The sequence below is a fragment of the Brachycentrus maculatus genome, unplaced genomic scaffold, assembly GCF_059751285.1.
Source record: "Brachycentrus maculatus isolate JH-2025_06_01 unplaced genomic scaffold, ASM5975128v1 h1tg000240l, whole genome shotgun sequence".
In the NCBI taxonomy this organism is placed as follows: Eukaryota; Metazoa; Arthropoda; class Insecta; order Trichoptera; family Brachycentridae; genus Brachycentrus; species Brachycentrus maculatus.
In genome coordinates this window covers 833104-846352 of record NW_028280991.1, presented here as the reverse complement: position 1 = coordinate 846352, position 13249 = coordinate 833104, and the positions used below count along the sequence as shown (strand labels likewise).

Below are 13249 nucleotides of genomic sequence, written 5' to 3'. Positions count from 1 at the left end.
ATCATTACACTAGGGAGTCGGACTATGCATGTACTGAAAAGTTTAATATGAATCTAAAAAGTTTAATATTATATTATTGAATGCTTCAGCCGAATTAAGACGTCCACCGACTTATAGTGGTCGAACACGATGGCTACTGGCCATAACGGTGCATCCAGATCTCCGTAATCTGAACTCGCTTCTCGCCTTAAGTCAACCAAGGCGAGAGATGCTGTGACCGGACTTCTCCGATAACCAACGACCAACCTGCGATGACGTACAAATACGTAAAACTTAAAATAAAACAAAAATCGATTCGTTTCATCGACGATCTACATCGCGCCGAATCAACCCGACAGAGTTTATTCAGAACATCGTAGAACAAGTATACTTATTCACAAAATCTGGATTATCTCCAATTACAGGAGTTATTTTCATATTATTTTTTGACATCTCATCAAAGATGAAGAAGAATATGGAAGTCTGGGCATTTACGGGGCTGACGACCGTCATAGGCTGGTTTAAGTGATCACTTTACACACGTGTAACATTCACCAATTCTACCCATTATTGACAACCACACTATTCAAATTCTTGGAAGTTCTATATATATGAACCAATTTAGAAACTTTGTTCTTGAATCACTAGAACTTCACTAGAGACATCTATTGGTGATATGTAAAGAAGCTCTTTTATTAAGCAGAAACTCTTATATTAGTATTATATTAGTATTATATTCTTCTTCATCTTTGATGAGATGTCAAAAAATAATATGAAAATAACTCCTGTAATTGGAGATAATCCAGATTTTGTGAACAAGTATTTGGACACACTCAAAATGTTGTAAATAAATTATCTGGTCAAATTATAAGTATACTTATATTTATATATTCAAATTAAGGGTAAATCGCTTTGAAACATTATGCATTGTAAAGAAGATTGTAAAGAAGAAATACTAACTAACTAACTAACTAACCATCACGCCACTTCCCCGCAGGGGTAGGCAGAGAGAATAGAGCGCCACACCACTCTGTCCTTGCAAACATTCTTCGCCTCTTCCACGTTCATGCATCTCCTCATACATACCCGCCGATTGTTACGACTCCTAACCTGACCACTTTCAAGTATTTGGCATACCTGATCGTGCCATGTTCTTCTCGGTCTTCCTCTGCTTCTTTTCCCGCTAACATTCGCCTCATAAATTTGTTTTACCGTTCTTTCCTCACTCATTCGTTCTACATGTCCAAACCATCTCAACACACCTTTCTTAATTTTATCGATAATGCTTATCTCAGCTTTGCATTCCTTCCTTATTTCACTATTCGTACATCTATCATACATCGTTTTGTCGCACATTCTTCGACAGAGAGATCGCATTTCGACTGCATTCAGTCTACTTTCATCTTTCTTTTGCCAACTCCATGTTTCACTTCCATACATCAGAGTTGGAACCAGGACTCCGTTGAATAATAATATTCTTTTTAATGTTAACCGTCAATACGCGTAAAATTTATTAATAAAAAGTTAATATCATGAATGAAAACAAATCAATGGTAATAAATTATATACAATTTTTAGGTATTATGGCAAAAGAACTACAAATTATCCATTCTAGATTGAGGTGGTTTTCTTTATACTTCTAATGTTAGTTTTTACTAATTTAAAATAACATGAAATTTTTAAATTACAATATTGCGAAATCCGTTTTTGTTTTTTTTGTTGTTGTTGAAATAATAAATATTTATTTAATATTTCACCAACAAAAATTTTAAACATTTTTTTAATCTTAGCCGTCGGTCCCCTATCGGGCGAACTTTAGTCTGCCGGGGCAGAAGAAATAGATGATTTTAAAATTTAATTTTTTTTTTATGTGGCTACTATACTCGTGTATTATACGATTGCAGGGATGCAGTAACCCTTCTTATTGACAGGTACTTAACCGAGGGTTTTTACGTGCAATTCTCAACAATCATAAGGGTTCGAATTATGTATTCCAAATTCGTCAAACTATCTATACCTGACCAGATTAAAGAGGAATTACAGTTAGAATAGTAAAAAATAGGAAGTTTGCCCATTTAACATAATAATAAACAGTTATATTGTAAAAACCATTTGCAGTCAATAAAATTATTTTATTTCGAAGTGGTCACCACGATTTTGGATAACATTTCGCGTGGTTTCATAACTGTATTATCGTGAATTTTACAACTTATAATTTTATTTATTGTTATACACTACGTTTCGTGATGATAAATCTAACATGTCTGATGGGGTATAATTTGCATAAACTTTAAATAACGGAGATGATACTCGAAACAACCGATTGTCTCGTGGAGTATACGTTCCCAAATAATAATGCAGATGTACTCGTACGTACTGTGAGTTTTTATGCGTAGGTACCGACAAACTTGTTTGTTACACAATCCAAATATAGACCAGAAGAAATAATAAAGACCCATAATACGTTTAAAAATAACTATTAATCCTTCTGTAATTAACCGCAGTTCCGCTGTGTTATTTTCATTCGAGTGACAAGTGACATTTGGTTATATTGAATAAATATGTGAAACGTCAAAAGGGTTACGTGCTTTGATTCCGAATTTTAATTGTTTTACCGTCCCCTTATTATTACTAACGCTTTCATTAATCAAATATGAATACCAACCTCATTAAAGGCCATAACTCCGGCCGATTGTGACCAGGGCCCCCGACCTCCGCAAATTTAATAAACACAGTTTATCAAAACAATCCTGTGGAACATGTAGTTGTTCATTGAGCACAAAAATAAACTGCACTAATTGGAACCCTGATTAGAAACAAAACTGAACATATCGGGTTTAACACAAAATAAACATAAAAATGAACACAGAAGAAAACACCTGACAAATTCACAAATCACTGAAAATTACTAACATTCCTCAGGTGGGATAGGCACACATATTATCGGGAAAACTAACTAAAACACGCCGAGAGAAAATATAGAAAAACAACTATTTTCATCATAAATATTGTCCTATTTTTATCATGAGTAAACTTCTCTTTTACTGGCCGATATTGGTCGAAAACATTAATTTAGCACGACACCGCTCTGCGCAGGGAACTACTACCGCCATTTTGCTTTGATGTCACTTTCAGTGTTGCAAGTCGTGAAACTCGAAACATTTACCTTGCCAGTAATAACAAATATTTACCCTAAACCAAAATGTTCGCCACTTATTTTTAAAACGTTAGGTACTTTTTTTTTAATATGTATTTTCACAACTAGGTACTGATTGTACCTAAAGAATATTTTTACCACAAGTCTATTTATGAAGAGAAACAACATAAAAATCTAAAAACTGTGTTATTTGCTTTAATTTAATTGTTGGTTTGATGTTTTTCATTATTGTTTTAAAGAAGCACTAAATATGTATAAAATTTGGTTTCTAAAATAATATGTTACCATGTGATTTTAAATAAGACTCAGATAGTTATTAAAAAAAGTTAAGTTATTTAAAAAAAACTCAATTTCATATTTCATACTTGCCAATATAAAATAGGTTTTATTTCAATAGTAAAATCTCAATACAAATTACATGAAACATGAATAATAATAATTACGTCCGGAACTATGCGAATTTATTGTATCAATATTTCCACAATTCTTTCTAAAACCTTAATGTTTTATTGCAACTGTTGATATAATACTGTTATTCTTGTGTTTCTGTTAAAGAGTTAATAAATCAAAATACTAATTTATTTAATGAAATCATTATGAATATGCGCATGAATTTTACGTTTTGTAAGATAAATATTATACTTACCTTAATTTATCACAATCTTTAGATAGTCCTTAAACTTTCGTTCGCTTCAATGTCTTCTTGGAATTAATAATTTATCAGTGCCCATAACATTTTTAATATGTTCATAATTGCACGATCATTAGAATAAAGTTTGTTTATTTTATATGTAATTGAATGTGTAATACATTATTATAAGAGAAGAAAAATGACACCTCCCTAATGCTTTTGTCCCTCTAACTATTTATTTTTCACTTCATGGTTCGAATTGCTAACTCTTCACCAGCACCCTCTTTCTGATCCCCTGGGCCCCCCCTCCAACCTTCCAACGTCCCTAGGCTGGTGATATTGCTTGTCTACTTTAAGATTTACCGACTGCCATAAAGCATTAACAATATCTATTTTGCCATAAAGCATTAACAATATCTATTTTTAATGACGGCTAATTTTAAAAATCAAAATAACTCGTACACGAATCGAAGCATTAAAAAATAACATCTTCCTATCATTGATTCATGTCTTCCCAAATATGATGGTGTGAAGTAATTCATCGTATCAACGCAGTATTATTGATTGTTAATTATATGAACTTAAAGTCTTGTGCTGAAGGTGATATTAAATAAATATTAGAGTGAAACATCACTGATTTTAATTAAAACACCGGTAATTGACACCAAATCGGATCCAGAATGGTAACTAAACGGCCTAACCACTGCATAGGCGACGGTAATATACCGTTATTTAAATGATCAAATAAAAAACTCAATATTACAAAAAGTTGACAAACGTATTTTATTATGTACAATATTAATAATCTATGCATAATGTGTAGTAATTACAAATATTTTATACTTAGATGTGGGAAACTTTTATTTTTATCGAACTTAGGCTGTCAATACTATGACGGCAGAGGGCGGCATACAAAATTCATCAGAATGAGTACGGTAAAATATTTACGAATTCACGTGGATTAACAACGGTTTCATGTGGCGGGTTCTTTATGTATTCCCAGTTTAGTCCAAGGTTTGTGACGTCAGGCCTACCTGTACCAGGTGGGGAAATGCACTGAACCTTCGTGCGGAACTTGGGAAATACTTTCATTATGTAGCCTGAATTAAAACTAGGTTATTGCACTTACCTTAAGGATTTTTGGTGCAAAAACCACCAGTACGGTTGTGAACTTCGGGCCGCGATGACGCTTCCGTGACGGTTTCAGTTTCAAATTATAACCCGCGAACTTCTATTTTTCATGTGTACCTACTTATTTTATATTATGGGTTGAAATTTAGACAGCGAACGGCCCGCCACGCTTATGGCTATCGAGATGGAGACGGAAGAAAATATACCGGAATTGAATCTCGCACAGGATAAACAGAAAAAAATACCCAGACCTCACAGCGCTCATTCTTTTCCAGTCGGAAAAAATAGTCCAGGTTAATGGAACATTTGTTTCGATTTGAAAGAATTCAAGAAAATTTGTTTTTGAAATGATATGACAGTTTGAACAATAAAATTTGAAGTCTGTATTTCAAAGAAAACGCTGTATTTCCCATCCATTTTCACGTGCTGTGTGTGATCATTCATCTATCAAATTCATGAAATCCTAAAATATGTTTCCTCGCGTATGTTGTGTTTTTTATGTACAATATTTCAAATATTGGTTTAGACTTTAAACGGTTGCAGATTTTAAATACTTTTTCGTCTTTTAAGGCGGTAGTCCCTCGTCAGAAAGTCTTCAATTATACCGGTCTCTCGTCAGCAAAGAGCGATGGAAAGAACTGAAAAGGATGTCTGAAGCGGTTATCAAAGAAAAGAAAATATTTCTTATAAAGGGTGGAGGGTTTTCGGCGATACGACGGGCACTGGTATCCAGAGGGTGGATACAAAAGTTCGACTCCCCCAAAGCTTATTCCAATAACCTCAATGCATTATCCAATGACTTTCCGTCGCAAGACCAGAATCAAAAGGCCTTAAGCGAAGCGGATAAATTGACAAAAATTAAATGTGAAAAACTTATTATGCACAAACTTCTGGAAAACCATCCCGTCGATTTTTTGTGGACAACGAAACGTGATAAAACAGACTGGCTTCTGGTCAAATCGGATGTCTTAATTAGCAGGTAATATTTAATTATGTTTCAATTACATTGGTCAACTTATCCGCCGCTAATATCCCGGGATTGATTCTCATGAGGTCAAAAAATAAAAGTGATTTTCAGACTAATAATCGTTTAACCCTTTGACCGATAAGTTTAAATGACGATTTTATTTGAAAAATATTGCAGATTTTAAATTTAAAATATGTGATATTAACATAATATGTTCGAAATAATACCGTCATTGGGCGATAGAGATCATAAAGCGATTACACAGTCCATACACATAGAGCTAATAAAATAATACGATAAAATTTATTTTTAGATATTTCTTTGCCAGGGTGCCCGTACCAGATACGGGCAAATCCGCGAAGGCTCATTTTTTTGGCCGGGCAAATCAGTCAAGGGCTTAATATCACCCTTGACTGGTATTTTGCCTTCGTGTAATCAACGACCAAGATAACACTGCGTCGATACGATGCACTGCTGTATGTACCGTAAGGTGCGGATAAGGCTAAAAGGAAGTTAATTAATAATAATATACAAGATCCTCAACAGAGACGAAGCCTCTTTTTATATAAAGAGAATATGAAAGTCTGAGCATTCGCAGGGCTTAAGACCTGGCATTGGCTGACTTAAGTGTTGACTTTATACACTGTGTAACATTTACTATTTTACTCATGACATCTATACTGTCTCAGTTTTTTTTAAGTTTGCTTTGCATCGCCGTTGGAATTGCAATCTGAGAACCTTTTTAAGTTAAAAGATATAATAATTCTTTCGAATCTATTTTCACTTATTAAATTATTTTCGAATTTATATTCTTCTAATTTGACGACTTAAATATTAAAAATATATTTTTATTATGTTCAAACACTGGACAAAACCTTTGAAAGCGATATTTCGAGATATATTACATTTCCAATATATATCTTCGTGTATCGCCCTCGGGGTTAAATTCCATGTTTGAGTACAGCCAAACCTACGCATTAAAATGTTAATTTCTTCCCTTACCCTTAATTTTTCACTTACCTTAGGACGTAGACAACCTTGTAAAATAAGGACTTCGCGGGTTATTATTAATATACAGTTAACCCCCCTATAACGTTGAGATAGGTACCGCATTATCGGAGGGAAAGTTAGAGGAATTAATATTTAAAATGTATTTTTATATTTAAACCAGCGGAAATGACTGAAATTAGTTATTTAAAATTGAAATACAATTTAAAAACATAAAACCCCAATAACGCAGTACCTATCTCAACGTTATAGGGGGGTTAACTGTAGACTAACATTTAAAATTATAGAAGTAATAAATGTCTATGGTTACCAACGGCAATAAAAAAAGTTTAAAAAAATTATAATAATCTTATTCTTGTATATTACTAAACGCCGCCATTTTTTAAAATGTTTTATAATTCTGTACCGTGCTTGTAATAAATTATGAATAACATTAATTTTATACAACCAGGAAAAAGTTGAGCGCGGTCATGATAATTTATTATATTGTTATTGTGATAAAGTATTGTATTCAAGTTTATATTCAACTATGATGTAAGTTTGTATTACCGAAAAACACGCATAAGCGAGCACCCTACGAGAGGGTTAAATAATATTTATGATTTTCGATTTCCGCTAATTTTGGTCATGTCATGCCGCGCTAATAAAACGAAAATTCATCGCTAACCTGTAAAATCGATGATTCGAAATGTAGCATTAAATATAAATGAACGAATTCTGAAATATCGATTGCAGGTCTCTAAACTACATTATACAATCTGGTTAAATATATTCCTAGGGGAAATTCCATTATTCACACTGCTTCAATGTGATGCATTGCTCTTTGCACTATTGGATGCAGGGGTCAAAATAATTAATATGATATAAATAACAATAATTTGCAATGCGCCATTTTCATTGCATATTTTTGGACACAACAAGAATAAAAGTTAAGTCGGAGGTAACCTTTGGGAAATTCACTTTTTTTTTCCTTTCGGAATTGACAGGAAAAATTTGTTGCATCTGCCACAGATCCTTTAGGGTCCCAAAGCAATTAAATTCACTTTTAACACATTTAATATATACAATTTCGAAGATAGTAAGTAATTGTTTAAAAATACTTGCATATTATTGTGTTTTTTTTTCACTTAAACTGAAGCTAAAGTTAGTTGTTAAAATATTTTATAAAATAAAATTGGCAAAACTGCCAAAAACATAACAGGTATCTAGAAAAGCGCCAGTTTTTTAGTCAGATATGTTTTAAGTACAAGTAAAATTTAGTTTTCGTAAAAAAAGTTTGACCAAATATTAAATTGGCATTTTGTTTTTATATGTAAATAATTATTTTCTCAAAAATTGTATATACAGTATATGGTTTCAGATTTTGCAGAGCAACTTTTACATCTAAAGAGGGATTGTGTTCATCGATCAACCAAATGCACTGGTTCACGGAACCCGGAGTATCTTACACCTGCTTCCCCAGATGTTATAATCTCCATGTGCACGAGCAAATGGAAGAGTTTGTCGATGATTTCCGGTTAACAGCTTGCATGGGCCTTCTGAAATGGATCGTAAACACATACGAACAGGAAGGTGAAGAAGGGCTTGTTCAATCTACAGGGAAGATCCCATTGACGGCCATTGAATTTGCTCTTACCCGGCTCACTGAATACTTGGCCTTCGTGACTCACAGAGATATAGACGATTTTGAGGATACAACTACGCACGTCTGGGAGTACGAATGGGATCACTTCTTGACGCACCATTATTTGGTTATTCATGAAAACGATAAATTTTACAATGACCAAAATTTAGCATTCAGGTAATGTAAACTAGAGATTAAACGGATATCCGGTAACTATTTGGTGTCCTGTCTTGTTTTACTCTCCGGCCGGATACCGGATAATTAAAAAATATCAAATTTTGATTAAATTTATGCAATTAATGCTACTCTCCACATTAGATAGGTTTGATACTTAATCAATAATAGAATACATGCCAAATTAATGAAAATCTGATAAATTTAGGTTAGTTATTTACTGCTAACAAATTGGTACAAGTCCGCAAAGCAGTTTGTTAATATTCAAAGTTAACTAAAGGTAAATTATGACGAATGGTCACAATGTTCTCTGCGTTTGTGAGTAAAAGGCGAATGCGCTTGTTTTCATAGAGAAGCCCAGCTTCAGAAAACAACATCTTACCATAAACGGTGCTGCATAGAGCTGAAAGGTAACTCCTTGCAAACTTTGTCAAGTTTGGATATTGTTTTGCATAGAATTACCACTCAAAGTAAGGATCGGAATATCCGGTATCCGGTCAAATCACTATCCATTTCATCACTAATGTAAACATTTTGTCGATTCACAGAAATAATATTATTTAAATAAGTTGTTCAATTTAATTTTCAAAATGTTTTACGCGTGGTTTAAGCGATTATGACCAGAGAGCTACGAGGCTGTTGAAAGCTCTTGGAAAACATTGCCCGCAAATGGATTTAGACGGAGTTATGAACATTTGGATTGTGAAGCCTGGCAATAAGTGTCGCGGAAGAGGAATTCAATTAATGAATAATATCAAGGATATTGTTGCAGTCGCAAATATGCCTCACGCAAATAAATCTAGATTTGTTGTCCAGAAATATATAGGTTGGTTGGAAAATTAAGACTGGATAACTTTTATGGATTTCTATACAAAGTTGCTATAAAAAATGTTTTGTATCATCAATTATGTACATTTTTTGTTTGTAGAAAACCCGTTGGTTATATACAACACCAAATTTGATATAAGACAATGGTTTCTTATAACAAGCTCTCAACCGCTGACCATTTGGATGTACAAGTAAGTAAACCTAATAATTACTCAAAATACCTTCTAATACTATAATAATCGAGTGGATATATTTGTAGTGACACGGAGAGGGGCACGAGTCCTACAGTATATGTCACAGACTCGTGTTCCTCTTCCGTTTCACCACAGATATTGTTTGTCGTTATAGAGACAGCTACCTGAGGTTTAGTTCCCAAATATTTAACCTTACTAATTACCACGAGTCAGTCCATCTAACCAATAATGCTGTTCAGTCACGATACAAAAATAACATGGAGAGAGATAAAGCATTACCAGATGAAAATATGTGGGACTGTCACACGTTCAAAACATACTTAAGGTAAGGATGCGCTTAAACCTTTTAATAGGCAGCTACTTAACATTCTTTTACGACCATTTTGCACATGCAAAGCTCTATCTGTAATTATAATTATGCGCAGTTCTTTCTCAACAAAATCCAGTAATTCATTTTAAGTCACGTCTTTGGTTGTCCTATGCCCCTCGGTCTCGACAGAAGCCAATGTAGAACTATTTTCTCTAAAAACTCATCCATGTTCTTCTACACGTTCATTGAAAAATTTTAAAACTTTAAAAATGGTTGAAAATACAACCCACATAATCCAGTCCGAGAGTATTCATTACTTTTTCCCAGATACAATTATTTCATAAAGTCGTAATCATTTCCTCTATATTATTAATAATTAGTTTTGCGTGATATGATAAGTATTTTTAACTATTGCTTTATTCACAGATGCATATGTATATTGAATAAATCACTTCCTCGAGTTGTATTATTATTATATGTGCTCAATATATCTAATCAACATAATTATGTACATAATTATATCAATGATTTCAAAAATTTTGCTGCTCTTTGTAATGAGGTTAAAAATATTAAGAAAAAATGCATTATTTGCAATTAAAAAAAATCTTTCGCCTTACAGATTCAAATAACTTTAGTATTAATATTATATGGTTTACCTTTCAAGACAAATAGGAAAAGCTGATATGTGGGATGAAAAGATCTATCCTGGAATGAGAGAATGTCTCATTGGCTCAATGCTCGCGTGTCAGGATACAATGGATAGAAGGCAAAACAGCTTTGAATTGTACGGGGCGGACTTCATGCTCACGGAAGACTTTACACCTTGGCTGATAGAGATCAATTCCAGTCCCGATCTAGCACCCACTACCAGTGTCACTGCCAGGATGTGCCCTCAATGCTTGGAGGATATTATTAAAGGTTTAATATTAATTGTTGCGCAAAACTCGGTTTTCATAAAAATATTGTTAATAATTTTATTTATTCAACTTTATATTTGTTTTCAGTTGTTGTTGATACCAGGACTGATCCCGAGGCCGACACGGGAATGTTTGAATTAGCTTACAAACAGGTCATACCTAAGGCACCCGCTTATTTAGGATTGACACTATCCATAAGTGGCAAAAGGATATTCAAAAAGAAGAAAATCGAGAAACCTAAAATTGAAAGAGAACTCACTCCCATCGCTTCTAAAAATAAAACTGACATCCCGCAAGATGAACCTGTTCCCGAGGGATATGCCGGTCCGATAATTACGGATCTAATGGCTTGGCTCAAACCGCAAACTGTGGAGAGTAAAGAAAGCGTTCATGAATTGGAAGGTAAAGAATCGGCGGAATCGGTGGCAGTACAAGACGCTCTCACTATCGTTAAATCCGGTCTCCTAGTCAAAACATCGGCTAAATCAAAACGTAAATCCAAAAACCACACTTCCAAAAGAGATAGAAATCAAAAAAGTAAAAATAAAACTCCACCTGCCAATTGTAAAGCCGAAGACGAATCCAGCTTACAGTTAAAGGAGTCTTGGAAAACTATTACTAAAAATATTAAACAAAGCGAAAAGTCAGAGAGAACATTATGGCACGATCCGAAGCAGAACAGATCCGTCGGCAATAAAAGATGTTATATAGAACCTACCGCATGGGACAGAGATACGGCGAGTATACTGAGAGCATCATCCACTTCTACGATACAACAAAACGAAAATAAAGCGGAACATAAAAATGTTTTTCAAGTTACTCCGAGAATATTCAGTCCTGGTATTATTTCATTTAATAAATTGTATCCCAAATTAAAGAAAAACATCAACGGTGCAAGCATCATCGAATACGATTCTACTAAAGACATTATTGGATTCCACACAAAAAGACTCAAACATTCCAAAAGGGATAATGCAAGAAAAGAAAATCAAAGCACCATTTAAAATGATCAAATACATATATATTATTTATTTCGTAGATCATTATATTTTGAAAGATTTTTTGTAGATATTTTTATTCGTTTTCAATTAATAAATATTTATCTTGTTGATAAACTTATTTTACAAACCCTAAAGCAGTATGTATACGGGTACTCCCTAACCGCAGGTAAGATTATGTATAAGTCTCCAACACATTACTCGAGTAGGACATTTGATCTGAGGATAATTAGAGCCGAAAAAATATATTTTTCATCCGCCTCCGTGGTGTAATGGTCAGCGTGTTTAGCTACCGTGCTGGAGGTCCCGGGTTCGATTCCCAGGGGGGGGGAAATAAATATTAGTGATTTTACACTCTTATATTTATTTAATACTACCCTGGACTGGTTCCTGAAGCGTAAGAGTAATCACCTTGCCTTCATGTAAGTAATGATCAAGATTGCGTCAATTCGATGCAGTGCCCTATGCACCATTGGATGCGGATAAGGGTTATAGGTAAATCTGCTCAACACATTGTTGTCGGGCAGTTTTTTCATCAACCCTGACCCTAATTATACTCAGTATACTAATCATAAGTAACCGCAAACCCAATTTCGATCTGTACAACGGCGTTTTTTGGCGTCTCTCATACTCTAACTCTCTCACTCTCACTCTCTAACAAAAGTAAACAAATAAAACGCTTATAAGCGTCTTCAGCTAAAAACAGTATATAAAAAACACTAAGCGTTTCCCCCAAACAATTTGTTTTAAAATAAGGACCAAGATTACTTATCAAGTAGAAATAGGGTTTCATTGGGAACCATTTAATTTTTAATATAGTTAAGCTACATAGAATTATCTGTGTAAAGTTCTCATGATTCATGACAATTTAACTACTGGGACTCTGATACGAAGTCTCTCTATAAATACATTTTCACACACATCTAAATTGTAATTCAATTTAAACCCTTTATTTACAAAATATTAAGATGATTATATTTTCGTGTAAGATTTGTGAATGTTAGGCCTCGGGAAATAAAAGTAGTAGTATAAAATACAATAAAAACATGTTAAATACGTATTCCATTTTACCAAAGTAGCTACCATCAAACTTATTAAGTTCCAAAAAATCTTTTAAATTAAAAATTTCAATTCTATTACAAATGAATGTCATACAACAGTCAGAGGTTGGGGAAATTTCAGTATGGGAATTAAAATAAAATAAAAATGTAAAAAAAACACAATAAGGAATAAGGACCAAGATTACTTATCAAGTAGAAATAGGGTTTCATTGGGAACCATTTAATTTTTAATATAGTTAAGCTACATAGAATTATCTGTGTAAAGTTCTC

At 33.6% G+C, this 13249-nt stretch overlaps 2 protein-coding genes across 4 annotated transcripts in view; one reads left to right on the top strand and one right to left on the bottom strand.

Moving 5' to 3' along the window:
* GckIII (Germinal centre kinase III) overlaps positions 1 to 3118 on the bottom strand; it is a 172500-nt gene extending 169382 nt beyond the window's left edge. Inside the window, exon 1 of one of the 2 annotated variants that reach the window (XM_088264964.1) lies at positions 2641 to 3118. In XM_088264964.1, coding sequence (XP_088121090.1) covers positions 2641 to 2649 — 9 coding nt within the window. In that variant the 5' untranslated portion in view covers positions 2650 to 3118. The remainder of the gene's footprint in view (positions 1 to 2640) is intronic. The other variant, XM_088264963.1, reaches the window with a different exon arrangement.
* A 1819-nt stretch (positions 3119 to 4937) lies between these two features.
* LOC148306473 (tubulin glycylase 3A-like) lies at positions 4938 to 12044 on the top strand. Of its 2 annotated transcripts, none has more exons than XM_088264913.1 (8): positions 4938 to 5191; positions 5469 to 5877; positions 8234 to 8674; positions 9283 to 9497; positions 9600 to 9690; positions 9848 to 10018; positions 10668 to 10921; positions 11008 to 12044. In XM_088264913.1, the coding sequence occupies exons 1-8, from the start codon at positions 5071 to 5073 to the stop codon at positions 11922 to 11924; spliced, it is 2619 nt and encodes an 872-aa protein (XP_088121039.1). In that variant the 5' UTR covers positions 4938 to 5070; the 3' UTR covers positions 11925 to 12044. The 2 variants fall into 2 exon arrangements, with proteins under 2 accessions (XP_088121039.1, XP_088121040.1); XM_088264914.1 differs by lacking the exon at positions 4938 to 5191 and adding an exon at positions 5222 to 5380 and having other exon boundaries at positions 11008 to 12043.
* The last annotated feature ends 1205 nt before the right edge of the window (positions 12045 to 13249 follow it).